The 22,759-nt window shown below is 38.8% G+C and overlaps 1 protein-coding gene across 4 annotated transcripts; it reads left to right on the top strand.

Annotated features, from left to right (window-relative positions):
• Positions 1–4,860: 4,860 nt before the first annotated feature.
• LOC119779310 (heterogeneous nuclear ribonucleoprotein C-like) lies at positions 4,861–22,306 on the top strand. Of its 4 annotated transcripts, none has more exons than XM_038278928.1 (9): positions 4,861–5,019; positions 6,634–6,743; positions 8,020–8,288; positions 14,750–14,822; positions 14,982–15,032; positions 15,189–15,355; positions 19,687–19,800; positions 19,886–20,064; positions 21,724–22,306. In XM_038278928.1, exons 2-9 carry the CDS (start codon positions 6,739–6,741, stop codon positions 21,829–21,831), a joined length of 966 nt encoding a protein of 321 aa, XP_038134856.1. In that variant the 5' UTR covers positions 4,861–5,019; positions 6,634–6,738; the 3' UTR covers positions 21,832–22,306. The 4 variants fall into 4 exon arrangements, with proteins under 4 accessions (XP_038134856.1, XP_038134840.1, XP_038134863.1 ...); XM_038278912.1 differs by having other exon boundaries at positions 4,862–5,019; positions 14,979–15,032; XM_038278922.1 differs by lacking the exon at positions 4,861–5,019 and adding an exon at positions 5,026–5,901 and having other exon boundaries at positions 14,979–15,032.
• The last annotated feature ends 453 nt before the right edge of the window (positions 22,307–22,759 follow it).

Here is a 22,759-nt window from a genome sequence, read left to right as displayed (position 1 = left end):
CATGAAAAAAGTGGTTTCTACTTTTACTTTTGTACTTTAAGTAAATTTACAAGCCTGTACTTTGTTACTTTTACTTGAGTAAAGAAGTTTAATCAGTACTTCCACTTTTACCAGAATATTTTTTAACACAAGTATCTGTACCTTTACTCAAGTATGGAAAGTGAGTACTTTTGCCATCTCTGCTACTGACCATGATTAGTTTGTAGTACCCAGGCTCTGACATCTACTACACCAAAACGTCCATTTTCCGTCCCGCTTATTCCAGCTGTAATCGCGAGGGGTGCTGGTGCCTATCTCCAGCAGTCTATGGGTGAGCGGCGGGTGTCACCAGTCCATCGCAGGGCAACACACACACACCCACATCAGGAGAATTTAGAGAGTCATGTTTTTGGAATGTGGGAGGAACCCGGAGTACCCAGAGAGAACCCACGCATGCTCAGGGAGAACATACATCTCAATGGAGAAAGACCCGAGCTGAGAATCAAACCCAGAACCTTCTTGCTGCTTGGCAGCAGTGCTACCCACTGCTCCACTGAGCAGCCTAGTTACACCAAATGAAAAATTGTTAAACTGATTTCCTCAACATTTAGCAAGAGTCTTCTGATTCCATGTGTTTTCTGCAGAGACCAGAATGTAATCAGGAGGCCTTTGGGACGCGACCAAATGGGGGATTTACATCCCGGATTTGCTGCAACTGCAAGATGCCTTCATATCAACATGGTCACAAATTTTCAGAGGAATGTTTTTGACAACTTATTCAATATAGACCACAAATAATTAATTCAGTACTAACAAGTCGTACCTCATGAAGCGACTGGTGGTTGTAAATTAAACTTTTGGAATTGGATTTTGGGTCATTTTAGATGCACATACATAGCATAAATGGTCAACATTATGATGCTTTGCTATTTTTCCTCTACAGGTTATTGGCATTTCTACATAACTAATAATTTGCATGGATTATGAGTTCACATGGTTCCTCTTCACTTTATGGTATTTTTTTTTTCCAGAGGTTTTCCTGCAATTTATCCCAGTATGTTTGAGGTCTGCAGTACTGACCTCACTCTGACCACTTTCTGGTTTCTGATCTGCACAGTTTCCAGCAGTATATCTCAGCTCTGTATGATTCGCAATGGGCTAAAACTTAATGACACCCTTTACTCTCCCATTACTGCCAGTCTTAAAATGTAGATAGTATGGGGATTTTATTGCTTTAGCATTTGAAGCCATCGCAGTCAGATGTTTGACATGGCATACTACATTCTGCGGCCTTGAAAAATACACAAAGGAGGCGAACGAGCAGAAAATGTTTCATCTGGGGACATGACTGTAGAGTGAAACCTGCAAGTCAGAGTTACATTTCTGAGTCCCGGGATGATGCTTGGAGCTGTAAACAAGTCCTCTGGGATGCTGAAGCTCCAAACGAAACCAGATGGGCAAAAACAATTCACAAAAGAACATATTCTCCCAGAAAAATTGGGACATGGGGTTTCTCTGTTAACTAGATACAGAAAACAGCTGGTATCAGTCTGTTTTGTTTGCTGTCCTTTTTTTTTTCTAAAGTGGCAAAATGAAAATTTAAGCAAAGGGTCACACGAATATTAAATCCAAAAAAGACACACCTCCTCCCGAGAGCTGCAGCTTATTTTCATCTGTAATAGACCAAAAGCCAAACTGGACAGGAACTCTTGATGTTGCAATCCGTCATTTTTTTCTTTGAGCATTTATTTGAGTTTTTGGTGTTACATAAAAGCCAGGAAATAAAATATGTTTGTTTTTTTTTTTGTTTTTTTAATTTATGCATAAAAATATTTTTAAGTGATGTTGAATAACAAAAAATAGTTCTCTTAGCAGAGAAAATGCTATAATTATTTCAGCTCTCTATCAAATTCCATCTACATGGATCACCCGAGGTCCTCACCTTTATTTATAAACACTTTATGACACTTTATAACTTACAATAAACCAAACTTTGCTAAACAGAAATTATGTAATCTTAAAGGATGCATTTCACAAAGAGTTAAAAATATTCCTCACAGAGTTAATCCAGGTTGGTTCTGTCCTTTCCATCCCATAGAGCTTAATTGGTCTTAGATATGGTTACTGCGGTAACCACTGGAGTACAGTGCACTCACTGTCAATCTGCAAAAAAACTATTGATATGATTATATGATTTATTTATTATGATTATACGATTATATGATTTTGTCTCATGATGCATTATTCATCTAAAAGTAGCTACTCAGATACTCAGGTGCAACAAAGATGCTTATAGTGCTTAGAAATTAACTCCTGTCACAACATTAGACCACCATCACCACAAGCCTGTAGCATAGATACAAGGAGGGGTATTTAACATGAAGCGATGATGCTGCCATGTAAATGGCTGTGTAAATGTAGCAGTTAAAATAAAGATTCATCAAATCAAACTACGGTCTTTACAGTTAGTCATTGTTTATTTTTGGTGAACTAAAGTTTTCTGTAATCTTGGTTTCCTGTTCTCCTGGTTTTCTCCTGCTTTAGCTGTTTTAATGCTGTTTATAAAGGAATGAGTAACTCAAATTTAATGCTTTTTAATGCTCTTTTAATTCTCTTAGGAATCATTTTATATAATATCTCAACAATTACCAATAACTATATATATATATATATATATATATATATATATACATAGTTATATATTCTCCCTTTTTCTCTTCTTCGGCTTTACGATCAACCGGAAGCAGTTCCACGCAAACACTCAGAACCAGCTATATCTGACAAAATTGTTTTATAATTTTTTTTTTAAAGCAATTTAAATGCTACTGATAATCTTTTAATGAATTTTAATGCCAATTAAGGCCCTAATTAAAATAATAATAATTTTATGACTGTTAATGATTTTTAATGACCCGTGGAAACCCTGTTTAAGCTTGTGCTGTTTTCTTTGTTCAGAGGCAGAATTCCACATACATCTGTTGTAGCAAATTATTTTCTGAGATGCTGTTTTCTTTATGTTCTTCCATCCTCCTCTGTCTTCTGACACCAACAAGGCGTGTACTTATTAGCCACACAACTGTTGGGAGTACATTCTTATTCTTTTCCTATTTTCTGTAAATCTGAATTATTGTTCATGAAGCTCCTGCTTTGTGTGCACAAACAAGGAACAGGACTTTGATTTCCCATTACTCACATCTTAATCATCTATTCAAACAACAGTATGTAGAAAGAATGACTGAAGGGAAAACAAGGACAAGGATGGTACACTCAAGGTCATTTGAAACAAATTTTGTCCCCCTTCTGCTGCTCAGTTTCATATTCAAATAGTCGTATTCACCATCTAAATGCAGTATTTTAATACAATGCCACCGGCTGATTCGCTGTTTGCTATTTAACAAGTGAACCCAATAAACTGCTCAGTAAATGTATTTAAATGTTTGCTCAAGTCCAAAAAGTTTTAATAAAATTGTTTTTTTTAACCACAATAAAATATATATGCATTTTGCTTTATTTTTATGCCTGTATTCAAATGCCATCTGTGTATTTTCTTTAAACATTGATGGACTTAGACTTAATAATAAGTCTGATAAAAAATAAAAATTGTTTTTTTTAAGACTTTATAGGTATCCCCCTCCAGCAGCATCAAGGGAGGCATCGTTCTTGCATTTATAACATCAAATAATAGAAAACAGTGCTCATAAAATGTTTGCATTTCCTACTGAGTGTTAAACCTCCGGGTCTTTCAGGTGTTTAGAAGTATGCAAGGCAGCAAAATTATACACAATACGTCAAATCTTTTTTTTTTTTTTTTCATCAATGGAATTTATTATTTTGAGACAACACTGCCATCTGCTGGCTGTCTGCAACATGGCACGGTATCTAGGTTCCTCAAATAGAAAATATTTATAAATCTGACCTGGTTTATAAGGAGGCTATGTTATAAGGGAGGGTGTGTGTGTGTGTGTGTGTGTGTGTGTGTGTGTGTGTGTGTGTGTGTGTGTGTGTGTGTGTGTGTGTGTGTGTGTGTGTGTCTGTCTGTCTGTCTGTCTGTCTGTCTGTCTGTCTGTCTGTTTACAACATAACATGAAAATTTAAGGACAGATATTACTTATTTGTTTTATCAGAGGTATACCCCATGCTAAGGAACATTCATTTAAATTTGGTAATGATCCAGATCATGTGCAAGTTTTATCCATAGGTGAATTCACTATTGGGCAAATTTTTGCTGCTTGCCGCAGGCTGTGCCCTCCTAGAGCTTTTCTAGTTTAATTGCAATTATTTCTATTATACTGAATAATGAAGATTCCTTGCAAACAAAAATTGACTGATGCAGCAACAGCACGCCTCTCCACATTGTTGCAAACAGCATTGTAACATCAACACGGTGTTCAAAGATGCTGGACAAGAAGGTATTTGATATTTTCAGCTCAGTTTGCTCACATGGATAAAGATGTGGTCAGATAAAACCAAGGTTGAGCTGTCATGCATCATTTATGAGGAGGCTTAACAGTAACATGTAAACTGTTTGTGGAAGTGTCATGGTCTGTGGTCCTTTTTCAGTGCTACAGGTGCTAAAGCATTGCAAACATTGGATGGAATAATTAAAAGGAGATGTTCCAGCTTCATTTTAATTAAATCTGGAGACAAGTTTACATTCTAAACCAGAGATGATCACAAACATGTAGTTAAAAAGTGATTCTGAAATTAACAAAGCAGGTCAAGTTTGACTAAAAGTTGCCCTAATAAGACAAACGATGACCATATAATCTGCTTGATAAATTATAAATTATACATAACCTACTGTGTTTTGCAAACCTGGTGGTAACGTGTGGTCTGTGTCGTCCTTTTCTGAAAGATACCGCCCCTCCGGGCAGCGCACTAATACAAAGCCAACGTTGCTGCTCACCACTGCGCCACCACCTGTTGCGTTAGCTCGCTGTTCAAAGGGGGCGAATCGGTTGTGCACCAAAAAAGGACGACCTAAATTGCAATTTGACAGATTTTACGATAAAACAAGACATTTTGCTCGTAAAGGTCGTGGTGAGTATTTTGTCCCCAGACATTTTTTTTTTCATTTTTCCCTCCTTTTTCTTTTCTTTTTGGATTTTTCCACGGTGATTTTCCATTTTGCGAGTGGACAGAATGTGCTGGCTAGCAGGGTTAGCTGGCTTAGCTAACGTGGAAGCGCTCGGCCCCCTCAAAGACAAACAAAAATGCAGATTATTTTTTAAAGAACCTCGACGTGTTGGAAGCATTTTAGTTACACTTTGACCCATTTTTTCCATGTCTGGCTAGATATAAGTTTTATAGCGTTTAAATGGATATTTTTCTTTGATGGGACTGATTTGTTTTTGGCTCGCTTTTCACAGTCGGACAGCTAATGTTAGCTTCAGCTAACAGCGTCAGATGCAACATCATTTCAATCCACGATTCCTTATTGTTGACTTTAAATTCAGATTTTTACAGGTTTTTATTTTTACACAAGAACTGGTTAGATTGATATTTAATTTTTCGTATATACACATTTTTTTTAGTTGTTAGGCAATGCAATGGAATGGGAAGGGCTAGCTAGCAGTGCTAGCCTACACGGAGCGCTACAATGATAGCGCAGGCCCTGTCATTCACTCTTAAGCCCAGAGGAGGGCGCTGTTGGCGTGCAGGAGGGTGTGTTGATGATTAATTTGAGTAATTTTTAAGAACTTTCCTCAATCGTGCGTCGGGATGTTTTGTTTTCCTCAATTTTTTTTTACTTTTTTTTTTCTTTTTTAACGGAGTTTTTCCCTCGCATGATGGTTTTTAAAGCTTTGGATTGCAAGTTTCATCACATAACATGATAAATACACATTTAATTAAACATCTTGTACGCAAAGTGTCTTCTTTTGGCTGTTATTATGCTTCTCTACATTCACCCATGAGCCTCAGGTACATACCCACGCCTACTTTATGGCTAAATATATGTATATATCAGTCCCTGATAGATTTCAACCATGTCTCTTACTGCATTTATGATTATTCATATAAATATACGTGTAAAGCAATTCCCCAATGGAGGGAAATGGTTAAGAGGATTTATGAAATTGGTTCTCAACTTTTGTGCAAAGGCTGAAATATGACATATTAACTGAGATTCCACTAACATGAATGCTTTGCTGTGTCAAAATTTGTTGCTTTTTTCATATTAGTTAAAAGTAAAATCCCTTTCTCCCCCTAACAGCTGATTTAAGTGGTAGTTTACCTGCATATGTTGGGAGGTCATGCTTTAGTGAGCTGTTTCCAAGTTAAACTTTCACTCATGGATTAATTATTGCCACAGTTTCCCATTTTTTGATATTTAAACTTTGAATCACTTGATAATCCTGTTTGTGTAGCTTAAACACAGCATTTTTTTTATTTATTAAAATGCAAAAATAAAGCTATCATAAACGGCTGGTCTGACATAAGTTCAGCTATTCAGGAGTTTGATTGATTTCTTAATCTTTTATGTCAGTAATGCCTAGCTGTAGTTAGTTGATTAGCTCTAGTTTCTGTTTATTTTATTTTTTTGGTTTCGGTTCTGGAGCGTTGTTCCTGCACGCACTCCATCCAGCCCAGGTAAGATTTGGTGAACCATAACCCTTCCCAGCTTGACTGAGGATGTGTTTTTTGTCGCCTCAGTAAAAATCTGCAAGGGGGGCGAAGGTGAAGGTCGAGACCCCAGCCCAAACTGCCCAGCCCACAGTGTCAAACATCAGGCAGACAAGAGCCCCGCACACAGACGCTATGGAGTGAGTCATGAATGTTGAATAAAGCCCCCCCTCCCTTCCTGTCAGCAGGAGGGGGCAGACATACTGTCCATACATTGATGTTTTCATGTGAATATCTCCAGATTCTCCCCTCTTTACAGGAAAAATCTGACTTTAAACAAGACTATGGTTCTGAATAGTTTTTATTAGTCAGGATATAGACTGCAGCTCTCTTTTCAATACTTAGCAGAATTTCCTACACATCATTAAATATATTCATATGAAGTTAAAATGCAGAAATGCATTTCCTTCTTATTAGCCTTTAGCTTGATTATAGAGGATTTTCTGACCTGAAACATTCAAAGTTCCCCAGATGTCTCTGTTTGCGTCTGTGTTACATGTCTGCCGTCTCATTTTACCGGGGAGTGGCTCTTAGATTAAAAACTCTGTTTCCCTCAGTGAGGATCTGCACTGTGATGTGTTTGGTTGGGTTAGGGGAACATGAAGCATTTGGATTGTGCATGAGTGAATGTGTGTAGAGGAAGTGTTTATAGTTTCACTCTGTGTCTCACTTTACGGGGTTAAAATGAAACGCTGGCCTAACGTGCTCATTTGTATTAAGCTCAATTCTCTAAAAGTTCTTTATTTCTGGTTACCATTTGCATGCTCCGTTTTATCTCTGGGTTCATCACACACTTTCCTATGGATTGAATTTCCTTTTCAAAGGCCTGGTTGTGTATCTTAATACAACCAGGAAATTTGTTTCATAATATTTACATGTGGGGTTTTTTTAGCGTGCAAGGAAAATAACTTGTTTTAATAGATTTAGAGCCGCTGCACAGAGATGGACCGGTCATATAGATTTTCTTTTAGCTCTGACCTCCTAAGACCAATTTTTCTAAAATATTTAGGGACCGTATTGCAAGGTTTTCAAAAAATACGCTGCAGCTTCATGCATTGAGGTATCGCTTTGGAGCAATGCATAAAAACATGATTAAAGCACAGCTGCCTAAACCTTATCTAGTTTTAAATATACTTTAAATTGCAGCTATTTATTCATGATGTATTTGATGCATAGTGGAAGAGAAAAATTGACCTTTTCAATGGTAGATAAGAGCCAATTGTTTTAAGATGATCTGACTGATGCATGTTTGTGTCCATAATTAGAACTTGTTTTCATCACTACTTTTATCCCCTTATTGATTCTGAATCTACAGAGCGACAGTCTTAATACTCAGAGGGGTAAATGTCTTGCAATCTTCCTTAAAATCTCAAAGCTACGTATTTTTGTGTGTTTGTCTCTCTCGTTTTCTGCCAGACGCTCATCCTCCACTTCCAGCCTAATGGCCAGCAGCAACGTCACCAACAAAACCGACCCGCGCTCCCTCAACTCCCGGGTCTTCATCGGCAACCTCAACACCCTGCTGGTCACCAAGGCGGATGTCGAGGCCATCTTCTCCAAGTACGGGAAGATCGTGGGCTGCTCTGTCCACAAGGGCTACGCCTTCGTCCAGTACTCCAATGAAAGGAACGCTCGGGCTGCCGTCACAGGGGAGGACGGGAGGATGATCGTCGGACAAGTGCTCGGTGAGGACGCCTAAAAACCAATTAAAAGGGAAATCCTTTTCATAGAATAGTTGGTTTATTATGTGCGTTAAAAGCATGAACTTCTCCCTTTGTACTTAAAACTTTAGTCATTTATCAGTTAAGAGGAATCAAGATTAATGAAAATACTGAAATCAAATAGTTTTGGTTTTAAAATGGAAAACTTGATGCCATGCTGAAAATTAGAGCGGGAAAATGAATTGCTTTTGCAAATATCGCAGTTTAACAAAACGCAATTTTCATATCGCAGAAGCGCTCAATTTTGTTCATGTTACATTTAAGATTTTGTATTAAAATGCGTTTGCTGCCATAAAAAAAAAAATCCAGAGCTTCCAGCTGACACAGATTTTTGCATCGAAGTAGCAGTAAGCATTTTTTTTTCACTAAAAGGTTACAGTAAAGTCCTGCAGCAATGGACTTTGGACAAGCCAGCTTTTAAGATGATGAAAAAACTGAAACATTCACAAGCTTGTGCTCAATGTAGATCAGGGGTCACCAATTTAAAATCAGCGGGGTCTGAGTAAAGTCAAGCACCAGTAAACGTCCGGAGACATTTTTTGTTATGTGTTAATTAATCCAGAATTTAACACTGAAATAAAATTAAATGTTTATGCCTCCATGCTATACATAAAAAAAAAAAAAAAAAAATTTCCAAATTTAAAATCTAAAATGTTTTCAAAGTAGAGAACAACAATCGTTCAGTTTGGTATAAAGACAATTTCCTGATTCTCATGTTTTATTTATAAAACACCTGAACTGACCGTTTTCTTCTTTCGCAGTGGGCTTTATGCTGCCCGGGGTGTAAATAATAATCGCTTTGTATCCATGCATCGATCCAAAAGCCGACGATCCGATGCATCGACACGTGCGCAAGATAATCGATTCATGTTTTTTTTTTCCTCCGGTCTATTTTTATCTATTTGCTCCTGGGCGTAAGTCTCCCTCCCGTGCTGCGGTGGCGCTAAACCTATTTTGCCCTCCTACCGCGCTTCCTGGTTATACTCTTACAGCAGTGTGTTGGAGTAAGCTTCACACAGACATTTTTAAATTATGCTCAGTATTGAAGCGTGGTCTGAGCTACACACTGTGGGTCTAGATACGGCCGAGGCGGTGAGGAAGTGGGGGCGAGTTTAGTACGACGACTGATATTGTGCAGTATTTTTGCATTATTTTTTGATGCAACTTTTCTACTTCTGTTATTTGCTGTTGTTTCTAAAGAAAATGCATAATGATATTACAGCTTTCATTGATTTATTTCAAACTTGAAACTTTGTTTAGCCTGTAAGGTGTAAAAAAAAAAAATAATAATAAAGGAAAAATTTAACCGATTAATCGAATCGTGGTGTATTCTTGAGAATCGAAAATAATCGAATCGTTGGGTCAGGAAATCGATACTGAATCGAATCGCCATGATGGATGTGATTTACACCCCTACTGCTCGGCAAGGCTTTAAACCTGGGTTTGAATGGAGACTAAGCCATTCTAAAGCACATTTCAAGGAGCTCATTCTGAGCCTGGATCCATATTTATTTCTGATTCTTTTCATGGTGGAGAATCCTGCTTCACAGCAGCAGGTTGAGCCAAACATCCTCTAAATGTGCAGGGTCATCTTTGAGCACCATTTCACTTTTCTGTCACCAGATCACCGCAGTTCTTCCAGCAGTCCACACTTTCTCTGCTCTCTTTTTCTCATCATCTTCTCCTTCTTTCCCTTCGCCCGGCTTGCCACAGGTTTGCCTGCTGTGTCTAAAAGTAGCAGCAGCAGCAACCCAGACTGACAGCAGCTCATTGGATCATTTGTATCACATGCAGCCTGGTCCCGGACGCTCCGGAGGGCTTTACCGTATTAACAGGAGAAGCAGCGCAAGTGAAATTAAACACTGTTGTCAGACAACATGCGGTTATTTATAAATGTTTTAAATCAGGCTGGGTCGGGTTTGTGACCTCTGGTGTAGAGGATAATCGAAATAAAATCGTAATGTTGGTCAAATAATCACAATTTGGAATTTTGGCGAAATCGTTCAGCCCTTCTGAAAATGTGGGAGGGATTGAGGTTTTCTCTGCTTGTTTGGAGCATAAAGCAGCTCCGTCCTCCTGCCCTGTGCACTGCTGCTCAGGTGGCCAGAAAATGGGGACTCAACAAAAAAATAGAAACAAACTGAGCTTCAGGATTCATCATCTCTCAGTTCTTCTATTGACTAGTTTTTAAAAGTTCTTGTGAAAATTCAGCATCTTTGACAGGGAAGCAGATGCTTGACTTTAATAGTTGGATTTGAATGCAGCATCTGAATGTGCTGCAAACTGTTTGACCCTTAAAAAAAACGGTTACATCAAGTAACTTCAACCACTAAAAATTACTGATGCCTTTGATTTTAAGTTAAAGCTGTTTATCTTGTTGTCTTATAAAATACCTTTAAAATGAGATTTGTTAAGAACTGGTGATACATAAATAAACTCAGTTGACATTGGTTTTGAAAGTTAAGATCAGATTTTTAAATTTCCTTCTACAAACATCTGGTGGTAAAAGTCACAGTGAGATATATGGGGGCTGAAACAAGTGTTTTTCTGTAGTTTCCCGTCGCATCAAACCCTAAGAGTAAAAGGTGGCAACATCCCGATGATGCTTGTATAGATTAGATGGAGTTTGTTAATGATTTGTGTCTGAAACCTTTGAAGTAAATCTGCAGATCCGTATTAATGCCTACATGCAGGACCATAGATACCATTATATTGTTGCCTTTATCAAGTTTTACCAGGTGCTTTAGGGCAAGTTCGCTGAAATCTAGGAGAACAGGAAAAACTAGTTTGTGTGCAGATGTCCTTCCAGGACATCTAGTCCTCTTATCGTTTTCCCACATATTTAATTGACTCACTTCTCGGAAACTTAGCCGTGCGAATGTTTTCACAGCCTTTGAATATTTTTTGTTTGGTGTTTTGATTATTAACTTCCTCATATTGTAGAAACTTTATGTAACAGCGCAGAGTGATTGCATGGCATGCTTTTCAGCTGTTTATGTTTTGATAACCGTGGATAAATAATAGTGCAAGCAAATGAAGGTCATTTCTCTAAACATATTCCACCTTTGCAGGGATCAGCTGTTCTTTAAAAGCCTCCTAGGTTGGATAGAGAACATCGGTGAACACATGGTGTCATGATTCACAACCAACAGGGCAGCCTATCAGAGGTGCTGTCATTTTAGGTCCTTTAGTAATGTAGGGAACCTGGCAAACATGTGAGACGTTCTGACCCCATGAGACCAAAGATATTTATGCTCCACTAATCTGGAACAAACGAGATATGCTGAAACCCTCAGCTGCTTTATATCCAGATTAAAAACATTTGTTCAGAGCCGCCTTTGACAGCTCTATCCAAACATTAGTTAGGTTTTCAGTTTAAGCAAATGTAATCAAGTAGATTAATCAGCTGATTTTTAATCGATTGATAATCTGATAGAAAAAGGTTCCTTAATCCTTTATAGGGCAAGTTAGCCTTTTTTATCACTTGCATTCCCCTTACAAATGGAGTGCCCACCGTCCCTCAGTGACGTCTAGAAGCACAACATCTATATCCAGCCATTTAGCTAAGATCCTGCTACATGGCTTTACATCTTATTTTGGCATTCAACCAATTAGATGAGCCCTTGGATGATATATTACCTGCTGGAAATTAAGTTGGAAAAAAGGTAAAAAGCTAATTGAAAAGTTAAAAAGTTAATAAGCCTAGTTAACAATTATATTTAGATTTGTAAACTAGAAAATGTATGTGCCAGTATCAGCATTAATGCCTCTAAGGTTTTGTTGTACCAAAAAATGTGTTTCTTTCACTCTTCAGTGTTTTTCATGAATTTCTTATTGAAGCACTTTGGTTATTTTCTCAATATTTTCGGGCAAGTTGGCGTTTCTTATTATGTTGACATTCATTTTTGCCATCCAAATATCCGTATTTTTTAAATGTTACAAAGGTAATAAGGTCTTGTCCTGGATTGAAAATGTGGATTTTTAAAGTATTAAACTGAGTGTCCTATCAAGGGTTAAAATAGATTTAACGAACTTAAACGAGGTAAAACTAAAACTTTTCCAGTTGAGGAGTTCTGGTAAGAGCAAACTGACAGAGGAAGAGTTTTTTTTTAAATCTTAAATGCAAGATGTTAACGTATTTCTTGTAATTATTAAATTAAAATCTGCCTTTTTTTTTTTTTTATATTAAAAATGCTCGGTGGGGCAATGGGTAGCACTGCTGACATGCAGCAAGTAGGTGCATGTGATTCCCAGCCCAGGGTCTTTCTGCGTGGAGTTAACATGTTCTCCCTGAGCATGCGTGGGTTCTCTCCGGGTACTCCTGTGTTAAATGAGGAAGTTATGTCCCCTTGAAGGCAGTTGCGCCTCGGGACTTCCCTACTGGTTCATTCGGTTTATTCTTTATACATAATGTGCATTGTTACTTTGTTAGCCAGATAGAGAGTAGAAGGCCTTCCTTCACATTGTGGATGTCACTGTGTGTAAGTGGGTCATCTAAATAGGACAGCCTTCTTGTCTTTTAAAGATACACAGGATATGGGCATATCTTGGAGCAGGACTGATAGAGGAGAGCTATCTGTAATCCTGAGGCATAGAAGCAAGACGCATATAGGTCAGAGCATTGATGGCGTGTCAGTTTCTGATACGGACAGCTAAGCATCCACCTGATGCAACACATAGACACATGAGGTATAAGAAGAAGGGGATGACCTTGTTCGGGGCTCAATCTTTGCCGGACGTGATTTTTGAGCCCACAGCTGTGCAAGCTACAAGCATTTTTCTCTGTCCTGTAACGACTTGATCCGGAATAAACTCTGTTACTTTTTTACTCCTGTTTTTATAGTCCTTTTTACATGGTTTTACCCAGTTTGAGTTAAGAGTAGTAAATAACTTGCTCCCAGGAAAAGAACCGGAAGGGAAGTCCCGAGGCGCAACTGCCTTCAAGGGGACATAACTTCCTCATTTAACACCTGCTTCCTCCTACAGTCCAAAAACATGACTGTTATGTTAATCGACTTGTCTAAATTCTCCTTAGGTGTGTGTGTGTGCGTGAAAGGTTGTTTGTCCTGTGTGTCTCTGTGTTGCCCTGCGATGAACTGGCGACCTGTCCAGTAGGGCTAGGTAAAAAAAACGATTTAATCGATTTTGGATTGATTCCTTCACATTTTTGCAAAATCGATGTGTAGGGAATGAGATCGATTAGTTTTATAGTGACGTTCACGTTCAAATGAGCAGGCGTGTGCAAATGTAACACAGCGTTCAGCAAGCTGCCCCAACTGAAGTCTGATGTCTGGAACCATTTTGGATTTAAAACAGCTAAAGATAATTTGCTGGATATGTGACATAAAGGTGACTTCCCACTGCATTGATGATGAGTGGCGCCTCGCATCTCAAGATTACTTCAAGCCTGACAGCTGCAAATATAGCTGACATCAACAAATGGAGACTGACCAGCAATCAACCTGTAGTTGTTACAGACAACGCTGCAAATATGGTTTGTGCAGCGGAGATAATGCAGCTCATCCATGTCTGCTGTGTCACGTCTGCTTGCTCCAGTGAGGCTTCACTTTTTCACTTCTGAGACATTTTTGTTCACGTCTCAAGCTTAAACCGTCTGATTTACAGGTTTGCACTTTGTGTTTAATATGACAGGAAGAAATAAAATACATGAGTATTTTGAAACACAGTTGAACCATTTTCATTATTGTAAAAACGGATCGAATCGAAATTAATCGATTTAGAACTGTATGAATCAAAATCGAATCGATTCAGGACTTTGGCCAAAATACCCAGCCCTACTGTCCAGGGTGGACCCCGCCGCTAGCCCGTAGACAGCTGGAGATGAACACCAGCACCCCTCGTGACCCCAGCTGGGATAGCATGACGGAAAATGGATGGATATTTAATGAATGTATAATTGATGCCCTTAAGTTGGTCTCTCTGTCAGCAAAAGGCATGTTTTACAGTCTCTCTACTTTAACTTTAACTAATAATCAATTACTAAATTAGTTGACGATTATTTCAATAATCGATTAATCACAATCTTATTAATTGTTTCAGCCGTATATATAATCTTAAATAATTTTTATTCTAATTATTTGTTGCCTTTATGCCTCTGTAATTTACAGCACTTTGAACTGTATTGCTATTGAAATGTGTTGTACAAATGCTCCATCCCCATGGTGAAGCATGGTGGTGGCCGCATCATGCTTACAGAGTGTTCTTCTCTAAATCTGTCAGTATTAATGCAAATAAGGTAGAAGTACTAATGGTGCAGATCTTAAGACTAAGACAGCCAAACAACAACTTGAATTAAAATGGTGTCATCTAAAAGTGCAGCTGTGTTTAACTCGGTGTTCCTGTTTTGTCTGAAACTGTTTATTATCAGGCAGTTAACAAGCATGTTGTCTTTGTTCTCGTCTCAGACTGCAACCTGGCTGGAGAACCCAAACCACAGAGGTCAAAAACCTCCAAGCGCTCTGCTGGGGACATGTACAGGTAGGCGTCGGCGCGTCGTAAACTGATGCGAAGATAAATAACCGGTTCAGAATGTGTTTTTAGAGAGGCTTACATGCCCTCAGTAAACATTCAGTGAATGTAACACTACTGACTGGATTTCATATTTTCACTGCCTTTGTTTTATCTTCTGTTTAGCAGCAGCTCGTCGTTTGACCTCGACTATGATTTTCAAAGAGATTACTATGACAGGTGAGTGAAAGCTGCTTTCTGTCTGTCTGACACCTGTCCTCACACCTTCCGTTTGTTTACACTGCATATGCTCCATTCTGTGAAAAATAAAACTTTGTGTTCATTAAGCAGCTGGTTGATTGTTTTTTTTATCTTTTTCGTTTTATTTCTTTCCAGAATGTACTCGTACCCGTCTCGCGTCCCCGCCCCGCCCCCTCTGTCACGGGCCGTGATCCCGTCCAAACGCCCACGGGTCAGCCTGAGCGGAGGAAGCAGCCGGCGAACCAAGAGCAGCTTCTCCTCCTCATCCAAGAGCGGCCAGAGGACTTCATCGTCCAGAACCAGTCAGTGTTCTCAGTACCTTATAGGCCACAGCATTGCAATAATAGACGGGCTCACCTTTTTGTTGCATTAGGACACAACACCTCGGTGTGTTTCATCTAAAGCCGGGCGTACACTGTGCAATTATTTATTTTTTATGTCAGTTAGTTGCAGCCCTGGGGAGATGAACTATTTCCTCCTAGGCCTCCTTATAGAGCGACGCCAGCCTTGTTCCTTGTTCCAAAATGACAAACAGGCTCATTGTTCAAAGCCATTAGCTTCAAACATTGTGTGACATTTGCATTGTTTACTAGATAAGGGCCTGTCGACAGTTTTCTGTCAAGTTCCCTAAAGCCTTTTCTTCTCATTTCTAACTCGTTTTCATGATAGCAAACCTGGGTAAGTTAAGGTGCAGATCATTTGCAATTTCAGGCTGACAGAAGGAAAATTACATGATCCTAACCTCACTTAATTTTATAGTGGGGCCTAAAAATATTTAATCAGCCACTGATTGGGCAAATTCTCCTACCTAGAATAATGGGAGGGGTCTGTAATTATCATCATAGGTACACTTCAACTGTGAGAGATGAAATGAGGAAGAAACAAAAATCCAGTAAATCCCATTGTAGGATTTTGAAAGCATTTATTTGTAAATTATTGTGGAAATTAAGTATTTGGTCAATAAATAAAGTTCAACTCAATACTTTGTAACAGAACAGTTCTTGGCAATGACAGAGGTCAAACGTTTCCTGTAAGTCTTCACAGGGTTTGCACACACTGTAGCTGGTATTTTGGCCCATTCCTCCATGCAGATTTCCTCTAAAGCAGTGACCTTTCGGAGCTGTTGCTTGGTAACACAGACTTTCAACTCCATACATTTTCTATGGGGTTGAGGTCTGGAGACTGGCTAGGCCGCTCCTGGACATTGAAATTCTTTTTATGGAGCCACTCCTTCGTTGCCCGGACGGTGTGTTTGGGATCCCATTATGATGCTGGAAGATCCAGCCACGTTTTGTCTTTAAGGTCAGATCAGTTTCCCTTTCCTCTTTGCAGAAAACAGACCCAAAGCATGATGTTCCTCCCCAATGCTTCACAGTAGCTGTGGTGTGATTTGGGTTTTTACCAAAAAGTTCTGTTTTGGTTTCATCTGACCACATGGTTTTCTGCCAATCCTCTTCTGGATCATCCATATGCTCTCTGGCAAACTTCGGGCGGGCCTGGACATGTTCTGGCATGATCAGGGGGGCATGTCTGGCCCTGCAGGCCCCTCTCAGCGTCGTATGTTACTTATGGTAGCCTTTGTTACTTTGTTCCCAGCTCTCAGCATCTGGTCCCTCCGTGTAGTTCTGGGATTTTAGCTCACCGTTCTCATGATCATTTTGACCCCACGGGATGAGATCTTGCTTGGAGCCCCAGATGGAGGGATATTATCAGTGGTCTTGTAAGTCTTCCATTTTCTTACAGTTGCTCCCACAGCTGCTTTTTCACACCAAGCTGCTTGCCTTTTGTAGATTCACCTTTCCCAGCCTGGTGCAGCTCTACAATTTTCTCCCAGGTGTCCTTCGCCAGCTCTTCGGCCTTTGGCATGGCTGAGTTTGGAGTGTGACTGTTTGAGGCTGCGGACAGGTGTCTTTTATACAGATAACGGGTTCAAACAGGTGCAAATAATACAGGTAACGAGTGGAGGACAGAAGAGCTTCTTAAAGAAGTTGTTAGAGGTCTGTGAGAGCCAGAAATCTTGCCAACTTGTGGGTGACCAAATACTTATTTTCTACTATAATTTACATATAAATTATTTAAAAATCCTACAATGTGATTTCCTGGATTTTTCTTTTCTCATTTCGTCTCTCATAGCTGAAGTTTACCTAAAATAAAAATTAGACCTCTCTCATTATTCCAAGTAGGAGAAGTTGCACAATCAGTGGCTGACTGAATACTTTTTGGCCCCAATGCAAAATTGATTGTGTCTGATAAAATGAAAAAGCCTTTTGCTGAGCCTCAGTATCAAATGTTTCCCTGTGTTGAGTTTTATAATGCCCATACCTCCGTTTATACTTCTTCACAGCATTCTTAGGATAGTGAACACCTGGATTACTGAGAATAGAAACTGTTGCAGTAACAAACATTACCTTTTATGGTTTGTTCAAGTAAAAGCTCAGCAATCCTCTGAGGTTAAGCATATTTATGTTTCCAGGATCTTCAGGCTGTCTTTTGTAAACTGTTGCTCATTTCATCTCCCTGACGTTGAAAAAACCTCTTTAAGAATTTAAATTGGTCACATCAGGTGTGTTTTCTAATACAGGGAATTAGTGCTCTTTTCATTTAAGGATGAAAAAAATTTTGTTTGAACCATATCAGTGAAACATGTTCCTGTAAAACTAATGTTAATAATATTCCAGATTCATTCCCCACCCAATCATCAGCATCTGCAGCATATTCTGTTAGTACTTGCATCTTTACCACAAAATATTTTTGTTATTTCCCTGGCCTTCATCCAGCTAACCAAATGTATGCAGAGTGAATTCACGGCACTCAAAAACATATTATCCAACTGAGTCTCAGTCATTTGCAATTGCATTTTTGCACACATGAGGATTTCAGACCTACAGGTGCTGGTCATAAAATTAGAATATCATGAAAAAGTAGATTGATTTCAGTAATTCCATTTAAAAAGTGAAACTTGTATATTATATTCATACATTACATACAAACTCATATATTTCAGATGTTTATTTTGTTTAATTTTGATGATTACAAATGACAACAAATGAAAATCTCAAATTCATCATATCAGAAAATTAGAATATTGTGAAAAGGTTCAAAATTGATGGCCCCTGGTGCCACACTCTAATCAGCTAATTAACTCAAACCACCTGCAAAAGCCTTTAAATGGTCTTTCAGTCTAGTTCTATAGGCTACACAATCATGGGGAAGACTGCTGACTTGACAGTTGTCCAAAAGACGACCATCGACACCTTGCACAAGGAGGGCAAGACACAAAAGGTCATCGCTAAAGAGGCTGGCTGTTCACAGAGCTCAGTGTCCAAGCACATTAATAGAGAGGCGAAGGGAAGGAAAAGATGTGGTCGAAAAAAGTGTACAAGCAAGAGAGATAACCGCACCCTGGAGAGGATTGTGAAACAAAACCCATTCAAAAATGTGGGGGAGATTCACAAAGAGTGGACTGCAGCTGGAGTGAGTGCTTCAAGAACCACCACACACAGACGTATGAAAGACATGGGTTTCTGCTGTCGCATTCCTTGTGTCAAGCCACTCTTGAACCACAGACAGCGTCAGAAGCGTCTTGCCTGGGCTAAAGAGAAACAGGACTGGACTGCTGGTGAGTGGTCCAAAGTCATGTTCTCTGATGAAAGTAAATTTTGCATTTCCTTTGGAAATCAAGGTCCCAGAGTCTAGAGGAAAAGAAGAGAGGCACTTCATCCACGTTGCTTGAAGTCCAGTGTAAAGTTTCCACAGTCAGTGATGGTTTGGGGTGCCATGTCATCTGCTGGTGTTGGTCCATTGTGTTTTCTGAGGTCCAGGGTCAACGCAGCCACATACCAGGAAGTTTTAGAGCACTTCATGCTTCCTGCAGCTGACCAACTTTTTGGAGATGCAGATTTCATTTTCCAACAGGACTTGGCACCTGCACACAGTGCCAAAGCTACCAGTACCTGGTTGAAGGACCATGGTATCCCTGTTCTTAATTGGCCAGCAAACTCTCCTGACCTTAACCCCATAGAAAATCTATGGAGTATTGTGAAGAAGAAGATGCAATACACCAGACCCAACAATTCAGAAGTGCTAAAAGCCACTATTAGAGCAACCTGGGCTATCATAACACCTGAGCAGTGCCACAGACTGATCGACTCCATGCCACGCCGCATTGCTGCAGTAATACAGGCCAAAGGAGGCCCAACTAAATACTGAGTGCTGTACATGCTCATACTTTTCATGTTCATACTTTTCAGTTGGCCAACATTTCTATAAATCCTTTGTTTTTATTGGTCTTCAGTAATATTCTAATTTTCTGATATGATGAATTTGAGATTTTCATTTGTTGTCATTTGTAATCATCAAAATTAAACAAAATAAACATCTGAAATATATGAGTTTGTATGTAATGTATGAATATAATATACAAGTTTCACTTTTTAAATGGAATTACTGAAATCAATCTACTTTTTCATGATATTCTAATTTTATGACCAGCACCTGTATATAATGTACAGCTCACAATGTTATCCCCTTGCATTGTAAAAAGGTAACTAGCAGAGTGGAGCTTGCTGAGACGGCAGTGGTATGAAGCAAATCTGGTAGCAAATCGTCAAATCTCTCATGTCTTTCCCTGCAGTGAGAATGGATGAGCTGCAAACCATCAAGCGGGAGCTGTCGCAGATTAAAAGCAAAGTGGACGACCTGCTGGAAAGCCTGGAGCGAATGGAGAAGGACCACAGCAAGAAGTCTGGTACGAGGATCACGCTTCTGATGCTTTATGTTCAATAGTTCTATGATGGGTTTTAACAAAGGCACTTTTTAATGTCTGTAAATAGCAAAGAGCATAAAGCCAGAGCCAGGAGAGGTGACCTCACCGCCACACTCCAGCAGTAAGAAGAACGATGGAATCAAGAGGGACAGGGAGAGCCACGACATGAACAACTCGGACGAAGAGGAAGACGATGATGACGAGGAGGAGGAAGAAGAGGAGGGAGACCTGCTTGAGGAAGAAGAGGTGAGAGGAATGGACCAATTTCTGCCTGGCTTTGTTCAACAGCAGACTGTTCCTTTTTAGAGAGGCTGTGTGCCCTTTCTGGTGCAACAACTGATCTCTATTCCCTGGATTGCTGATTGCCTGTTGGTAGTACAGGGCTGAAGTGAAGCTGCCATATTGGTACTCCCTTGTTAGACCAGTCGAATTGTAAACAATACATGCGCTACAGCATCAAACGACGATGATTTTCTCATTTTCAGGGGGACTTAAGACTTTTAAAGTAAAGATAAATTCATCACTTTGAGACACACTGGCTGTTCCATACCATAAGTAGTTTACTTATGATTGAACAAATAGGCACATTGCATAGTTATTATGAAATCACGGAAGTCCATAAATCATGTAATATATTATACAAATCATTCACAATAAAATTAATGTGTTAATGGAGCATAATAATATAAATGTGCCAAAAGTACTAAATTGATGATGTATATGTATTGATGACATTGTCATGGTAATTACATCTTACATGTCTGGTAATGCATGTACTATATATATATATATATATATAAGGGATGCACGGTATTGGGATTTTGGCCGATATGCCGATATTTTAAAACTCATGTAGCCGATAACCGATATCGATACCGATGTTAAAGCTGGACAAAAATAAGTAGTCATTGAAAATAGCAGTTTTATCTATTTCTGACACTTTGAACAATAATAAACTCAAATATATTTTCATATGTTGATATCAAATAGATTTTTAAAAACGCAGTATCGATCTATTTTACTTTCAAAATCTCGTGAAATTTCATCGTTCTGTTACAAACTCTCGTGATATTTTGCAAATTCTTGTGAGATTTTGTTAGTAAAATAGATCGATACCGCGTCAATATATCAACATTTAAAAAATATGGCAAAATTTCTTGAATTTTCGGGGTATTTCTTAGCATAACGATGACATAAAGCAATATTTCATTAGTAAAAGAGATTGATATGGTGTTTTTAAATGACAATATATCAGCATAAGAAGATATTGTGATATTTTAATGTATCAATATTTTTTCCCTCGTCATATATATATATATATATATATATATATATATATATATATATATATATGACAAATGTTTGAGTTGCTTTTTTCCTCCTAATACAACATCCAATATATTTTAGCACATGACTGTTTCAAATGAACATAAACAGCAAAACAACAGCATCATCCACATAATATTGAATTACTACATTTCACTGGGAATTACTTTCTATTTACTCTACTTTCTATTTTCTTAAGTTAGACACAATTTCAAGCTAGACATCAGTGTGCTGGTTATAATAAAACCTGAGCACAAAATCTGACTAGATTTATAAAATTGAAAATGGCCAACCATAAAGGAAAAACTTTTGAGTTTTTTTACTGTGACTTCTTCATGATGGAGGAAATGAATATCCCGTCTGAGAGGGAGGTCTTGGCTTCCCTGCTGGGTGTGTTGCTTACTGCTGTCCTGGTATGAAGTTTAGCAATCCTAAATGACCTAAAACAGAAAATGTTAAATAAAGGAAGCGGTTCATTTTATTGCTTGTTGTTTAAAATGTGTTTAAAAAGGATACGATTGTCCTTTTTCAGTAGCTTCAACATTGCAGTTCTGCTCATTGCTCTGTTTGACTGTTCAGGTAAAGAGTCAGGAGAGGGAGGAGGAAGAAGAGGAAGAGGAGGAAGGAGAGCACGTGGAAGGAGATGAAGACGACGGTGACAGTGTCAACGGCGACGACGACTCGTAAACCGGAGCCGCACCCTGTTTGCAGAAGGAGCCTGGACTCCTGTTTTAACACTCACCATGTAGATAGAAACACAAACGTGCACACGAAATCACAAGCATGGTGCGCACACCTTACTGTCATGTTGTCCCTGAAGATTTTCTTTGTTTTTTTTTTAGTTTTTGTTTAGTTGTCCAGTATTACTGTAACAGGAATATCTAGCTGTAGGATGGTGTTTCTGCTCGTCTTCAGAGTGAGACGGGAGCATGGACTAATGTTCTCAGAGACGACAGCTCGACGGACATCTCTTAACGAGGACAGGAACTTATACACTGATTAGTTTTTAGCTTCTCTGCATTTTCCTTCCTCCTCAGTGAGTTTGTTTGACTTTGTGTGTATGTATGTTCATGTCAGTTTTTTTATATATATATATATATATATAAAATCACTTTTTAGTTTAACTATAAAGAAATAAATTGCAATAAAATATTAAAACAAAGTTTGACCCAACTATTTTTTTTTTTTTTTTTTTTTATAAATGCTTCAGTTTGGTTTCCTTTTTCCTATTTAACTTACTTTAGGTGTGACGGTGAAGATACTTAACATTACAACATAAAATTCAATTAAGTTTGTTTATATAGCGCCAAATTCACAGCACGTCATCTCAAGGCACTTTACAGTTCAACTAGATCATACAGTCAAATTGATACAAGGTTTTTTATCTAAGGAAAACCAGTTGATTGCATCAAATCATTGACTCGAATACAATCCCTCACACTAAACATGCTTGCAGCGACAGTGGAGAGGAAAAACTCCCTTTTAACAGGAAGAAACCTCCAGCAGAACCAGGCTCAGTGTGAGCGGCCATCTGCTGAGGCCGACTGGGGTTCAAGGAGACAGAAGCAGAGATACAAAAAGCAGCTGTAAAGGCGGCCCCGTCCAGGAAACACAC

Source organism: Cyprinodon tularosa, unplaced genomic scaffold (assembly GCF_016077235.1).
Source record: "Cyprinodon tularosa strain WSP-4 unplaced genomic scaffold, ASM1607723v1 ctg1018, whole genome shotgun sequence".
In the NCBI taxonomy this organism is placed as follows: domain Eukaryota; kingdom Metazoa; phylum Chordata; class Actinopteri; order Cyprinodontiformes; family Cyprinodontidae; genus Cyprinodon; species Cyprinodon tularosa.
This window is presented reverse-complemented; position numbering and strand designations above follow the sequence as displayed.